Source organism: Octodon degus, unplaced genomic scaffold (assembly GCF_000260255.1).
Source record: "Octodon degus isolate 3935 unplaced genomic scaffold, OctDeg1.0 scaffold00016, whole genome shotgun sequence".
In the NCBI taxonomy this organism is placed as follows: Eukaryota; Metazoa; Chordata; class Mammalia; order Rodentia; family Octodontidae; genus Octodon; species Octodon degus.
In genome coordinates this window covers 6,084,625-6,100,375 of record NW_004524592.1, presented here as the reverse complement: position 1 = coordinate 6,100,375, position 15,751 = coordinate 6,084,625, and the positions used below count along the sequence as shown (strand labels likewise).

At 39.8% G+C, this 15,751-nt stretch overlaps 1 protein-coding gene across 1 annotated transcript in view; it reads left to right on the top strand.

Moving 5' to 3' along the window:
- The window catches only part of Cps1 (carbamoyl-phosphate synthase 1), a 105,825-nt gene that overhangs the window by 67,981 nt on the left and 22,093 nt on the right, over positions 1-15,751 (top strand). The window contains exons 19-24 of the mRNA XM_023710045.1: positions 3,329-3,523; positions 3,946-4,013; positions 5,570-5,645; positions 9,518-9,595; positions 12,774-12,881; positions 14,422-14,511. Coding sequence (XP_023565813.1) covers positions 3,329-3,523; positions 3,946-4,013; positions 5,570-5,645; positions 9,518-9,595; positions 12,774-12,881; positions 14,422-14,511 — 615 coding nt within the window. The remainder of the gene's footprint in view (positions 1-3,328; positions 3,524-3,945; positions 4,014-5,569; positions 5,646-9,517; positions 9,596-12,773; positions 12,882-14,421; positions 14,512-15,751) is intronic.

The window sequence follows — 15,751 nt, the reverse complement described above, 5'->3', positions numbered from 1 at the left end:
ATATTTCTACATCTATAATAAGGGGTAAATGGATGTATTAATTTCAGATATTAATTACTGAGAAGAAAACTTACTAGGGAAAACATGACTCTAAGTAGAACTGGTGTTCATGTTTTGAACCATTTGTTTTAATTATAATTAAATATAACCCTAAGGTTCTAGCTGGAATTTAAACACATAGTACTACAAATCAAATTGCTATAATATCAGCAAGGTGCTTCTCATTGGCAAATGTGCAAATGATGAAATTTTATAAATTGGAGACCATGCAATTGCAAAAATCAGGACCATTCTTAATGAAGCAAATGTAATATATATTAGTGAGATAAATTTTCTCACATCACATGTTGAATAAAATACACCACTTAATCAGAGCTAACCAAAATGATTAGTGCCTAGAAGAAATTATGATGATCTCAAAATAAGTTTGAAGTATATTCATTTATTTAAAAAAATGTATTTAGCACACTATCTACAGGGTCTCACTACATAGATCGGACTCATAGTGATCTGCCTGTTTTCAGCCTCTCAAGGCCTGGGATTACAGGCACATACCACCACACCCAGACTCAGTTGCTATCTCCGTGTGTTCTAGGGACAGGGCCAACATGGCATGGCATATGGGGGATTGAACCCCAGTCCCTGCACCTGTCTAAGCAGGTGCTTTAGTCTGCTGAGATATTGAAGACTATTCTTTTAATTCCTTAGTGTTCAAAACTCCTTTTGTGGCTGCAGTTTATTGTTTCAGAAATATTCTTGTACGACTTTATCTTAATGACATTAGGCTTAAATCACAGGCAACTAAGGTGAAAAAAATGGTACAGAAGCAAAAATATATAGCTCAGTGGTTAATTATATGCCTGCCATGCTTCAGACCCTGGCATAGAAAAAATACAGTATACTTTTAGATTGCATTCTTCCATGTAACTTTCCAACACTAGCTTGATCTAGCAAGTATGTTCTCATACCAAATCCATTTTGCTGTCTGAGCAAAATCTGTACTACCCCATTGCAGTCTCCCTCTATGTTATTCCGACTGGCATTATTTATCTTCCTAGTGTTGACCGATATATCTGGAGAACATTGAGGAGAATTAAAAGTTCTTTTATTTATCACTTTCCCAAAAGAATGTTTTGTAAGTGAATAGCACATTTCTTATTTTCCACTATTAACTATTGATATAAATAGTTATAAAAGTAAAGTTAGCTTTACTTTTGGATGTTTGGTGTATTATTGGGCCATACATGATTATTGAACAGATATGATTGTGTATGACCATATGTGACTGTTTATTACTTAACTGCAGCTGTTTTATGAACTGTAGGATTGAATTCTAGAGATTTTAGTTCCACCCCAGATTTGAGCTCTTTATTTGCTAGGTAAAGGGTGTGGGCAAGTCAGCCCACCTAAGTTTTTGTAGTTGTGAATTGGGTTTATAGAAGCCACCACAAAAGTATACTGTGAAGATCAAAGCATAGTCCAGAAGCCATAGTAGTCACCTCGATAAAAGGCTGCATCTATTATGCTCATCTGGAAAGTTATTATTTTCCTAGAAGATACAGTTCAATTTAAAAGAACTACTTGGAAAAATATTAATGTCTATTAAAGAGGCTTAGAATTCAAAGTAAAACTCTTAAATCTGTGACTCCAACTTTTCTTCTCCCTTAATTTTCTAAAATTATTTTGAAATCTTTCATTGGAGAATTTTCTGTATACATGTATTTGTATTTGTTTTTAAAACCCTGCAATATTGGCAACACTGCTAATAAATAAAAAATGATAAGAAAATATTATTTAAAGAGAATGGTTCTATTTAAGGAATTTGCATATATATGTGTGTACACACATATACACTCACACACATTTTAAAATGATGAGTAAAGGAGCTAAAGCATACTTATAATATGCAGAATGATATACTTTTTTTAAGTACTGTTTATTTATAATGCCTATAGGCAGTCAGTTTCAGGATATTTGTTTAGGTGGTGCTGTAATTGCTTTCATCAGGGAAAAATTAGCTTCATACCTTCTAAGACTATTTCAGGACAATCTGAAGTAATGACAAAATATATCTGGCACATTATTTATCACTTTGGAAACGCTACTGATACTCATCAGTGGGTCATTAGGGCAAACACAAATTATGCCAGGCTTAATGGACTATTAGATATAGTATTTTTGACAGCAATAATCATGTCTTATTTATAAGCTCACAGTGTTTATTACATTTTTAATATTTACTATCTTATTTCATCTACACAGCAATTATGTGCCATGGAAAGTATTATTATGCTAATATTACAAGCAGGAACACTCAGTTTCTGGGGTGTACACAGTGGTATACGTGAGGTTGAAGAAGGGGGGTACTTCTCATTGGAAAGCTAACCCCCACACGATATTTGACGCCTCCAGTTTTAGGGAGCTTGAAGATTTGGTGGGATAATTCTTTTTATCTTGAAGTTTCACCTGTTAATAGAAGATTTGGTTTTAAATAAAGAAATCTTATGCAAATCAAGCTTCCGTGCACTGCTTATGAAACAGGTGGGAAAGAAATAAGCACTTAAATGAGTTCCTGGGTATTGGGGACAAATGCTGTGGGGACAGCAAGGGAGAGCAGCTGGTGGCTCAGATGGTCAAAGCAGGAGTGAAGACTGTGGCTTAGTGGTGGTTCAAGGCTGGGTAAAACAAGAAGAGAGAAGGAAGGAAACAGCAGCCCAAGAAGTTCTGGTGGCACAGTTTGCTAGTGAGAATGCATGTAGGTGGCAGGCAACAAGCATAGAGCTATCTCTTTGGGGCTGAGGGAAGAGATGATAGATAAGATTGGAGAGGCTTAAATTAACAGAAGATAAAGAATTTATGCTTCATTCTTGAGGCAGTGTTTACCCTGGGAAACCTTTCACGGATTAACTTGGTGAAGCAGTCTTGTGAAATGCCTCATTTGAATAGAAAGTATTGGGCTCATATGGGGTGCAGGACTGATGAGGGTTGGAAGGAGAAATCAGTAGCCACTTAGAAGGACAAGAATGGTCCAGGAAGTGCTGATCATGCATGGTGCCGTTTCGCTCACTTGAGCTTTTAAGCTGCAGATGTCTCAAGTGATATTGCCAGGAGTTTTGTGGAAGTCTTGCATAGATTTTAGCCTATAATTATCAGAAACTAATCTCACTTATCTCTTTGTGATGTAAGTTCGCAGCATTCCTTGATAAGAGTGATGAAAATTGCACAAGCAGGGTGAACATTTTCTGTAGAAGAATAGTGGGCATCTTTGCATCGTTGCCCATCCCGAGGGCGTAGCTGCAGGGGCTGACACTGTGGATATCTTTTCCAGGCATGCAACGGCTGCATCATATCTGTCGGAGGACAGATTCCAAACAACCTGGCAGTCCCTCTGTACAAGAACGGTGTCAAGATCATGGGTACCAGCCCACTGCAGATCGACAGGGCTGAGGACCGGTCCATTTTCTCAGCTGTCTTGGATGAGCTGAAGGTGGCTCAGGCTCCGTGGAAAGCTGTTAATACTTTGGTACGTAGAGAAGCAAGTGCCCTTTTACTGTTACCCATTGAAGAGCTACAACCTGAATGTTAACTACTGCAGATGTTAACTCGAGGGCAGATAGAGTGGCTACTGGGCTGAGTGAAGATGCCGTACAGTGGCTGCACTTCTGTGATTGCCCTTAAATGCTGATTATAAATAGATAACACTAAGCTCATTAAGATTCAGACAATGAAAAGAAGTTCAAACTATTTTTGAGCCAGATTTGATATTTAGAATTAGAAACTAGGAATTTTATGTTACTCAATGTCCAATTTACATTTTAATGGAGTCTTTTGAGAGAAAGAATAAAGAGACTTAGGTTATCCCTTGATCTAAAGATCCCGGTCTGCATATTCATTGCATATTTCAAACCACTCACACATTTTTTTGTTGTTGTTTCTACTAATTAGAATGAAGCACTGGAATTTGCGAAGTCTGTGGGCTACCCCTGCTTGTTGAGACCTTCCTATGTATTGAGGTAATATATTGTTTTCTGAGACAATGATTCAGAAATTGGGAATTCAGAAATGCATGCTGTATGCTAATAGATTTAGGCTTTGATGTGGAGTAATTTGTAAACCCATCCACAACCTCCAAACCATCACAGCCAGTTTGAAGACCATGGCTTAGTGCTTTTCCTTTGGGCATTGCAATAGGAACAGAGGACAGAACTACATCTAGCAGCACAGCTGAAGGCGTCTCCTTGGCAACCTCAAGGAGGGTACAAAAAAAAAACCAAGATAAGTAAACAAATTAGAATGTCCCTTAACAGCATCTGTTTTCTGATATCTCTTGAACTATCAGCACCTTCTGATAGCGCCTTTTGAGATCAGAGATTTTAATAGATGAATTATAATGGCCAGGAACATGGGAAGCACGGCTCTTTTATATTAAACCTTAAAACTAGGTTATACCATCAAAGGAGAAGTTGTGAATTATCATTGCTTCCTTCAGATGTTACCACACATAAGGAACCACATCATTGAATAGAGGATGATAAGAGAAATACAATTTGCTGTGCACAATTTGAAGGCATAAATGGAGTTTGAGATGGGATCCTTTAAAATAATGAAAAATTTCAAAGGAGGTGGAAAACTTTCCATTTTTACTGAAATTACATTTTGTGTAAACCACAATATGCTACTACTACTACTACTTCTTTGAGGTATTAATGTAAATTAATTTAAACAACACATAGACATTTAAAGAAAGGATTGGAACAAATGGCTTTGACTATTGTAATTCCTTTCCCATTTTGCAACCCATATCTTTGTACCACCTTTTGTACTCTGAATTGTGGTATTATAGTTCTAGCCTTCTTCTCATAAATAGTGAAGCAATTAAAGTTCTGTATGCAGAGATTTATAATAGAGTAGGAAAAGTAAAGATTACTTTTAAAAGAAAGGGGAAAGTAATTATTCTTCCTTATTTTGCCTTCCTTTTATTGCTTCTATATTCTTTCCCTCCCACCTCATTTTGGAAATGTCAAAATTCAGAGCAAATTGATTTCAGATAGCATTATTTCTGAAGTATTTAGAAGGAATGACACAGCTGAATAAGTTTCAATCAGCTACAGTACATTGTATTTGCAAATGTTACTAAAAATAATTGATTCTTTTATAATGAAGGCAGTAGAATGACCTGCTTTGATTATGTACCAGTGAGTTAAGAATAGTTGTTGGTATGAACTTGGAAGAAACGTGGTTAGAGAAATTAGGCTCTGGGATGAATCCAGTTAAAGTTTATGAATTACTTGGAACTAGCAAGGCACTTTAACAATAAATCCAAAAGAGCCACCTTCAGGAAAATACAATCCCTAGAGCAAGCAGGTATCGTTGGGGACCCTTCCCTAGTTCTGGTGACAGTTTACCTTCATCGATCATCTTGGTGATTGAATGAGAAGATTCCTTTCCACTGAGGATAGACTTGAACTAGAGAGTTCCTGGAGCTATTCTGAGAGTCAGTCACAGTTAGTGTGCTTTCCTTTTGCGGTGGTAACAGATACTAACCTGCTTTCCCCAACTCTCTTCCCAGTGGGTCTGCCATGAACGTGGTATTCTCTGAGGATGAGATGAAAAAGTTCCTGGAGGAGGCTACCAGAGTCTCCCAGGTAGGATCCCATTTCCTGCTGTGGACCTCGACCTCTTTCATTAACTGCTGGCTTACTCTGTGCACTGCTTTCCTTTGCATGCACTGTTAGGATGGTTTTCTAGTTTTTTTCCTTCTACCTATGAGTCTCTGCGAGATGAGTAAACTCACAAGCTTTAAATTTTAACTAGATTCTAAAAGCTAGTGGAAAATGAGTATGGTGCATGTTTGGTCAAGACAGACCTATGCATTTTTAGGCTGTGAGGGTCTAGAAGGGCAAGCATTCTTGCTAAAGGTGGGATGCGCATCCTGTACCTCAGCCTGAGACACTGGTCAAAGAAGTCCTCGACTTCCACCCTCAAGTGCTAAGCAATCGTTTCATCCCTAACCTGCGCAAGCCTTTCTAATTTTCAATTTTCCTATCCGGGGACTTTGCCTTCATCAGTCCCGCAACTTGACTAGTGAACTTCCTCACTCATTTACTGAGTTTTCTCTCATTTTGGCATGTTTCATCTGTGACTTTATAAAAATGTTTTTAATTTTATAGCGACTCCTTTACCACCCTTACTGCCTCTAGCTTTTACTTTCCTTTTTGCACTACCTTGGTGTGATCCATTTAAGATCCACATAGCGGGATTATTGATCTTCAGACCTTGCTCGGTAGAGGATGAAAGCAATGTTTTCCTTTTAAAAGCTTGCAAAAACTAGTTGGGATTACAAGAAAAGACTAACTCAGTAGTCAAATGGAATTTTGGGGGAGCTGAAGAGGGAAACCAGCAGCATTTCAAAGAGAAACAGAGAACACGGGTTATGCCATCATGCAGGAAGCTGTGTGACAGTTGCTCCTGCAGGATGCTTGGGTAAAGAAGAGAATGGATAAAGGTACGAAGGGTGAGAATGGGAAAAGAAGCCGAGCAGGCTTAGAATTCACGCTGGTATGAAAATCAGATAACAGAGAAGAAAATACCGTCAGTGGGCCGGTTTTCATCAATGTGCCCTGGAATGAGATACGAACTGTCTTCTCTTCTATGTTATTCCTTGCCAGGGATCCTGCCCTGTACCTTTTGTGAGAGACCAGCAACTACCTAGCTGGTGCCAGATGTGCTATCGAGGGAGGTTTCCCCTCCTTTTTCCTTTTTTTGTCCAGGACTCTGAACCTCATAGGACTTCTGATATATATATATATATATATATATATATATATATATATATATATAATGCATTATGTATTATATATTCTGGTAGAATATATGGACAGAACTCAGCAAAAATTAAAGTTTCAGACTAGAGATATTCTGATTGAGTATTTCTTGGTTCAAGTCTCCCCATCAAACTACAGCAGAGTTTGGAATACTCGGTTCAATGTGCTTAGAATAAAAACAGCCTCTATCCATCATCATTCTTCTATCTGTATGCTTATTCATGTGTAGTATCCACTATCTAATGGAACTGTTTTCCCTGTTAGTGGGTATGTTCACAAAGAACTTTCTTTGCAAGGTTCGCCACAACCGCAGGTGTTACAATGAAATGTGGTGACCATTGACCATTGCAGTAGCAAGATAGGGCACTGGAGCAGAGAGTGAAAGTCATCCATTAGGAAGGGATTTATGAATTGATGTCTGATGGTTGGCTCAGAGTGAACTGGGTGAAAGTTTTTACACCGTGTGTATCCACTGTGTGTATCCTAGGAAGAAAAATCAGTTCATATAAAAAGATGTAAATGTGAGAAGAGCATCAGGCTTCCAGAAACTGATAAACAATTTTTATATGGCTAAGACACCAAATACAAGCACTGATTATACTCGTTAATTTGCAGTATTTCAGAAAAAAATTATTATTATTTTTAGATGGGCTGGCCTTGAACTTACTATGTAGTCCAGAATCTCAAACTCTGGACTCAGTTTGTGTGGCCTCAAACTCCTGGAGATCCTCCCGTCTCAGCCCCCAAAGTGCTGAGTGAATGGGATCAGGAACTAGAGGGAAGGGGAATGTGGGGAGGGAGAAGGAAGTATGAAAGAAACTATATATGTCGTGTACACGTACTAAATACCCGTGGTGAAAGTAGCCATTATGTATTACAAATTTGTAGGAATAAACAAAATGAAAGACTGAATGATAAACAAGACTGGACTCGTGTGAGAGGTTAGTAGGCTATTGTTGCTTTTGGCCAAGATGACAGAAGCTTGGAGATGAATAATGACAGCAAAGGAGGAGAGAAACACTGAGGATGTGAACTGAAGGGAATCAGCTCATGCGTGGATGCTGAGACCCAAAGAAGAGAAAGGCTGACTACAGAGTTCCTGCTTTGGACAACTGGTTGGAGAGCAGGGCTACTGGGGAAGACAGGGAGCACTGGAGAGGTAGCAGAAAGAATACAATAATTTTTGGTCTTTTGCCTGTGAAGAATCCAAGAAAAACATGATGTGAAGGCAGAGGGATGCATAGACTTAGAATTGAGGATCCAGATCATGGCTAGAGATAAATCTATGAACATAAGTTTTGAAATACATAGATTACCCTTTAAATTGGAGTTCTGATAGGGAAATAATCACTGAAGGAAAGACTATGCAGGGCAGAGCAACTGCGACAGAAGAACAAGAATATTTTTGGTCTGAGTGAAAAGGGAGGAACCATGAGGAAAGAACATGAGAAAAAATACATTAGGATGTAGTTTGTAGATATCAAAGGAAGAAAGCATTTTAAGAAGACCAACAACATGTAGTGGTGCTGAAAGACTGAAACTCATTAAGAGAGTTTTCATAAAGCTACTCAGTATCCAGGATGCTGGATACTGTTGCTGTCCCTAATCCCTGGATCCCTTAGCCCATGGGAGCACCTGTCCATAGCTGCTGGGATATTAGTAACACTTCCTAGTTGTGCTGTGCTGTGGACTTTTCCTCAAATAGGAGCCTTGTTAGGTAGGAGCCAAGATCCTTTGTATCACATTTTCCTTCAAAGTCCTAGACAGTGATTGACCTTGCTTCAGGGTGGCACCTGCTGGTGCAGTTCCTGCTGCAGAGCCCCCTGTGGGTGGAGGCTGAAGTCAGGCTTTGGGGATGGGTTGAGAGTTGAACGATGAAGCTGAGGACAAAATGTAAGGACACAAAGGGAGCAGAGGCATGGGTCTGGTAAGAAAGCAGCAGATGGCCCATGTTGCTGGAGCTTTATAGAGGATCCTCCTAAACCCAGGAAGTCATCAGTCAACATATTCAGTTAATGTGGAAAAGCAGATGGTGATCAAGATGTGGAGTGACCCCAGCACTGTTACGAAGGAACTGAACACAGGAAGCACTTCAAGGCTCGCCAATGCTCTGAAACAGCCAAGCAAGGAAGCATGTTTTAGACTCATAAAGAAAATATTTGGTTTTACCGTTGCTATTGTCCTACTCTAAAAGCTGGGTATGGTGTCCTGACTTAAGGTACAGGGCTTCATCTTTGGCCCCATCAAGGCAAGGCTACAAGCTATTCTCCTAAACTGACTCCAGAAGGTTGAAGTGCCCAGAAAAGGTGAAGGTAGGAAGAAATAAAGAATGTAAACCAATAATTATAGATAGTTATAAACTAGAGAAATAGGCATGATTTTGGTAGCAAGAAAAGAAGCCGCATCCCACTTCCTTTTCAGCTTTCTTTTCTCTACCTGGTCTAGAAGCCAGCATCTGAAATTTCAGAACTCATGTGCAGTTGACTATGCACTCAGAGAGAGCTGCAGAAAGAGCCTGTAAGCAGAGAGTTCCTATACTTACAAAACACCCTGGCTAGTGAGCTCATGTACTGTGTGTAGCCTTAGCCTCCTGCAAGTGATGCCTTAGGATCTACCAGTGGCCCATGAGTTATTTAACATTACACATGTAATTTCAGCTCATGCTTCTGCTCCTTGGTTTTTCTCATTGACAGGAACACCCAGTGGTGCTGACCAAGTTTGTAGAGGGAGCCCGGGAAGTAGAAATGGATGCTGTTGGCAAAGATGGAAGGGTAAGAACTTTATCCCCACCTCCAGTCTCTGTGCTCCCATTAATTTTTTTTCCTCAACAATCTTGGAATATTCATAAATTAGAATTCAGGATTTCTACTGAACAGATCTCTGCAACAGCGAAGAAGCTCCTCAGTCAAAAAAAAATTTGAATTCACTGGCATTCCAGCTGATGTGTCATGGATATATTTCCTGTTTCTTGTTTCTTGCTGTTAGAATTTTTCTTTGATGAGACTCAAAATTAATTATCATCCTGCACTCATCGTTCTTTTTGAATATATTTTCTTTTGTCTGTAGTTTGCCTTTTATGTTTCAGTGAAAATTATGAAAGTCTAATCCTTTTCTTTCTGAAGTTTCTAATTGAATCTCTATTTCTCTTCTTTGTTGATTTCCCACCTTCCTCTGTTTTTTTTTTTTTTTTTTTTTAATTAGTAAAAGGAAAAGAAAACACAGCCAGGTAGATAGGCTAATGATATAAAATTAGCTTACCATGTCACATCTGGTATTGCTAGTACAATGAATACCTCCAACTTCAGGGGAAAAGGAAATTATGAGCAGTACATTTACCCAAGTTTGCTAATTGTGTTGATAAAGCATTTGTGATTTATCTTGAAATACAGGGAGTGATGTTTTAGAGTGTACATGGCATTTTGTTTGCTGTATGTACAAACACAAAGTCACCCTTCATCTTTTGTTTGGCAAATATTTCAAAGTGTGGCAGTCTTAGCCTCCGCCCCCACACTGGATGGCAATGCCCGACCCCCACAACTCAATGAGCAGCACACAGGTTCAGCCTGTTGTCATGGGCTCCAAGGCAGAAATAGGGTGGCAGAGGACATGGCAGAGAAAAGGGGCTCATCTTACAATAGCCAGGAAGCAGAGGGAGAAGGGAGGATGGGGACACGATGTACCCTTTCCACCGACCCCTATGCCGATCAGCCTTCATGCAGTGCCTGTCTCCTACGCACATGTAGCTACTGAGCTCATAGGTAGATGAATGCACTGATGAGCAGACATGAGAATTTGGGGGAACACGTCAGATCTCATCTGTAGTAGCTGCCAAATGTGTTCACTCTGTTCTATTTTCCTTGTTGCTAGATAACAGTTTAAGGTAGGGCATTCTTATTTTATTTTCAATCATAAGGTGAGATCTTACTGCAGAATTATAGAATCTTGATTTGAGGCAGTTATTAGTGCAGCTTCTCAACTCTAAGGACAGCAGTTTTCTTTACATCATCTCTAGACAGTGTTCATTTGATTTTTATAAACCACTTTGCTGTGTTGATATAGAGTACAAAATATTGTAAGTTTAAGAATTTGTTTTATTTTGGTGGGGTGAGATCTCAGGTATTTTAAATTTTGAGCTAAGATTTGTTTTTCTGGAACTCATCGCAGACCTCCTGACTTTAAGGACAGAAGTTTAATCTTTCATCCTTTCAAGCATTTTAAATATTGTACTTCTGAGATAAAAAACAAGAGAAATGTGATTGTACATCTTTGGAAGTGCAGAGCATAGGGCTGTTCTAGAGACATCTGTACTTGTCCAGATACTGTGCTGGCAGAAGAGGGCTGGTCTGTCGGCCTGATGTGGCTTCAGGCTGCTGGGATTTGAGTCTGCCTCAGCTTTTCTCCTACGCCAGCCATTCCACATCATCTCAGGTGCTCTCCTTCGGAAACATTCCAGTCTCCTCACTCAGTTATTAAATTGCCATGCTCAGAAATGGGTATAGTACTTCTGGCATATCATAGTAGTATTAGAACTCACTGGGACAATTGCCTCTCCTTTGTAGAGTGCACACACGCACACACACACACACACACACACACACAATTGAACTATTAATGTGTGTAGTGGGACAATTGCCTGTCCTTTGTAGAGTGTACACACACAGACACACACACACACACACAATTGAATTATTAATGTGTGTATGAAGCTAAGTACCTCATATGCATTCTCTTTTATCCTAATCTATGAGACAGGCACTACCCTTGTTTCCTTCTCACCAGAAACCAAGGGTAAGCACATAAAGCACTTTGCCCAGATGACAGAATTACACATTACTCAAGAAGGATAGAGAATCAGTGTTACTCTGATTTAGGTATCTGTGAACTGCTAAGTGAATCTTTGTAACTTATACAAATCTTTTGCAGTCACTCAATTATTTTCTCTTACTTTCTGCTTCATTATCTCTCAACATACATTATAAGTAGAGGTTAAAAAGATAATGTAGGTTCAGAATTCTAACCCAGGCACATACCAGTCATATAAACTTGCTTATTTGTTCTTTTTTTTTTTTTTTTTCCTTTTTTGGTGGAACTGGGGATTGAACTCAGGCCCTTGCACTTGCCAGGGAAGCGCTTATTCCACTGAGCCATCTCCCTGGCCCACTTATTTGTTCTTACAGTGCTTTCATTTCCTTATGTGTGAAAAAAGGGCACAAATATTTTTTCTTGTCTCCCTCCTCCCTCAGTCTTCAATTTCAAAGTCTCTTTCTAGGATCCTCAATTCATCGTCTAGTCCACCTAAGTTATCCCATTTGCCTAGCTAGCTAGTCACCTCTCCTGCCCTCTTTTCTTTATCTTTATCTTTTTCTTTCTCTCTCTCTCTCTTTTAATGTATTTTAGTACAGGGACTACAGGGTCTTACTACACAGATTGGACTCTTAGTGATCCTCCTGTTTTCAGCCTCCCAAGCCCTGGGTTTATAGGGGCATGCCACCATGCCCAGTCTCAATTGCCGTCTCAGCATGCCCCGGGGGCAGGGCTGGCACAGCATGCCAGGGACCTAACCCTGTTCCCTGTATCTGCCTAAGCAGGTCTCTTTTCTTATATTTAAAAGATATCCCCAGTGCTTTACAAATCCTCAAATTTCATGTCTTCTTTTTAAGGGTTGGTATGTATTGGTTTAATTTTCTTCTTTGCCTGTTATTCATACCCCTGCTAACCATTAGGAAGAGGGAGGCAAGCTCTTAACTACAGCTAGCCGTCTCTGGAGACTGCTTGTCAGTGTGGAACCCTGGATAACCTTTGTGAGGCTTTCTCTTCTGTTGCCATCAGGAGCTTATTTAAGGCGCTGGTCAGTGCTTGGGGTGTCTCTTAGAATCAAAGGGCTGTATGAGGGAGTAGCTTCCTTGTGGGAGGTGCATAACAGCTCTTTCTCCAACCTTCTCTTGGCAGGTCATCTCCCACGCCATCTCTGAGCATGTGGAAGATGCAGGTGTCCACTCGGGAGATGCCACTCTGATGCTGCCCACGCAAACCATCAGCCAAGGAGCCATTGAAAAGGTCATCATTTATAAAGAAAGTGGAGGGGGGAACAGCTTAAGAAAAAAATTCCTATAGATGTTTTTAAACAATGAGCAAAATAAGACATGCTCCCTGTACAACTTAATTATGAGGGGAACGTTCTTGCCCTTAACCAGCTGAGTATTTTAAAGATAGTTTATTTCCCAGCCCTCCAAAGCCTGTTTGGCTGTTACACAATGCACTAGTTCTCAAACTTTAGCGTGCACGACTAATGCAGGTTTCCTGGCTTCTCTGCTGGGTTTCTGCTCTTGTAGATCTCGGGTGGGGGAGCCCCATAAAATTGCATTTTTTTTTCAAGTGGCTAAAGAGATGCTCTTTCTTTGGGTCTGGGGATCACATTGAGAGAATTGTTGCTGCAGGTGACTCTCAGGTTAGAGGACCCCTTGCAGATATGCAGCATATCAAGTAACACAGCGAGTGAAGCAAGTGTACAGCAGTCATGTGGGGGAACCTTCTAGAAGCCATACTTTAAGTCTTTACCCTTGCCTCAAGTAGCACTTTCTCATATGTCTCTTTTTACCCCTCATGGAGAGCCACTCCTTTAAAGAACTTCCCAGGATAGATTATTGGCTCAGTATTCCCACTCTTGGCTAGGTGCACCTGTATAGCTTATCATTTAGGGAACTCTTGAGGGTAACCCACTAGCCTTCAGGGGTGTCACAATCTATGCAGGCTTGTCTGTCTAAATGGCCAAATTCTGAGGGCCTTTGTCCTAGGATGTGGAGGTAACAGGGTGCTTTGTAAAAGAGCAGTACAACAAAAGAGTCCCTGGGTCTTAACGTCAGAATAAATAACTTAGAAACTCAACTTTTCCCAAATTCTGAAGAGCTCAATGTGATACATTGTAAGAAGACTTCCTTTCATGCCCAATTAAATCACTGACCCTCTCCTATATCTGTAATGAGAGAAGAGCTCTTGCTTCTGAAATCAGGGCCTCCTCTTGGCACAGGGACCTTCTGGCTTTGCTTGGATGCAAGGATTCCTGTATGTGACACGCAGACACGCAGAGCCTTCCCGCAGGCAAACACCATTTCCTTCTGACCATAATATCTACCCTTGTAAGGCTTAGGGCAACAGAAAAGCCACATAAAAGAGCTCTCCCTGGTCTCTTTGCAGCACCGTGTAATTTCAGGGCCTGCACCTCTCAGCAGGTAGGTCATTAGATTGATACAGAATTTGGGCTGTTGTTTCTGGTGCTAAAGCACCCGAAAAGATTTCATTTAGCTCTCAGTGTAAGAGCAGGGCATATAATTGCAGCAGAGAGGGATATTTGGCAGACAGATAATGCCATAAATTATTCATTTTTCTTCTCTTATTCTGTTATGACTACCTAGTATGTGTTATTTTGTTAATAGAAGCCTAACAATTTTCCTATTATTGCTTTTATTATTAATACAGATGTAGCTCCTTATAAAGACAAAATAATGAAATCTAAATTGAAAGGGGCTGTATCTTTTGTATGTTGTGTTTTTGTCTAAGCTTTGTTCTTTTGCACTTTTTTACTGTCCTTTTGCTCCAGGTGAAGGATGCCACCCGGAAGATTGCGAAGGCTTTTGCCATCTCTGGCCCATTCAATGTCCAATTTCTTGTCAAAGGAAATGATGTCTTGGTAAGAAATACCAATGTGCCTGAGAGGACATTGTCACTGTGTTAGGTCATGTTGGGCTTCTGTCCCTCTGGTAATCTTTGTGAACACCGGCCACAGTCACTGAGACCCCTGCAGCTGTTCCGTCTGAGAGGGATGTGGCACTGCATATAATGCTGGTAGTGTTTGAAGCCACAGGATCTTGGCGGCACTGATGTGTCAATCACAGATCTGTAAAGGACTGTGATCCACTGGCAGGAAGATCACTGTATACTTCCTGCAATACAAATACAGACAGATATAGTGCCTATCTGAAACCAGATACTTTTTGAGAAACTGCAAATAAAATAAAACTTGAAGTCAGTTTATTCCTGATTAATTTTCTCTTTTATTTTAACCAATCAGTAACCAATATTTATATTTGCCACCTACTATGCAGCCATACAATAGTTACAAAGTTATGTAAGATATAGGCTCTGCCTTCAAAAACCTTGTAACTTAGTGAGGAGCAATAATAAAATGAATTTGAAAATGGATACTATTAAGTATAACATTCTGATGCATGGGAGATTGTACAAATAAAATGGCTTTTAAGTTGAAGAACAGAAAGTTCATATTTGCCGGTGTATGTACACATGGCTGCATGAACATCTATCTGCATGAACACACACCTCTTTCATCTGGGTGGATCATTAAAGTTTTTAAGGGAGATTTTTGCATTGTGAGCTACACTTACAGGATAGCTGAGATCTTGACAAGTTAAATAAGGAAGAAAGGATATTATACACAAATAGAAGATCATCTACAAGGGTGAGAAAATTGCATTTTTAAGAAGACAATGAGGGGCCAGGGAGATGGCTCAGTGGAATAAGCACTTCCCTGGCAAGAGCAAGGGCCTGAGTTCAATCCCCGGTTCTGAAAAAAAAAAAAAAAAAAAAAAAAGAAGACAGTGAATAGCTCAATTTAGGGAGACTGTTTTTCTAGGTAAATAATAAAAGGTAAGCTTGGAAGTGGGACTGGATCCAGGACAATGATCTAAGATAAAATAGACAGGTACTCTGAGGCAGGAGAATAAAAAAGTTTTGGGGATTACATTTATTCTGATGCCAAAGGGTCCGTAAGGGGACCTCTCAGTAGGAACATGGCATTGTCTACATCAAAGTGAGAAGTTGGAAGATGTAATGAAAAGCAAAAATTTTAGCAAAACAAGTGCCAGTGATCAGTTAATAAGAATGACAAACCAAGTGTCAGAAAAAAAAAAAAA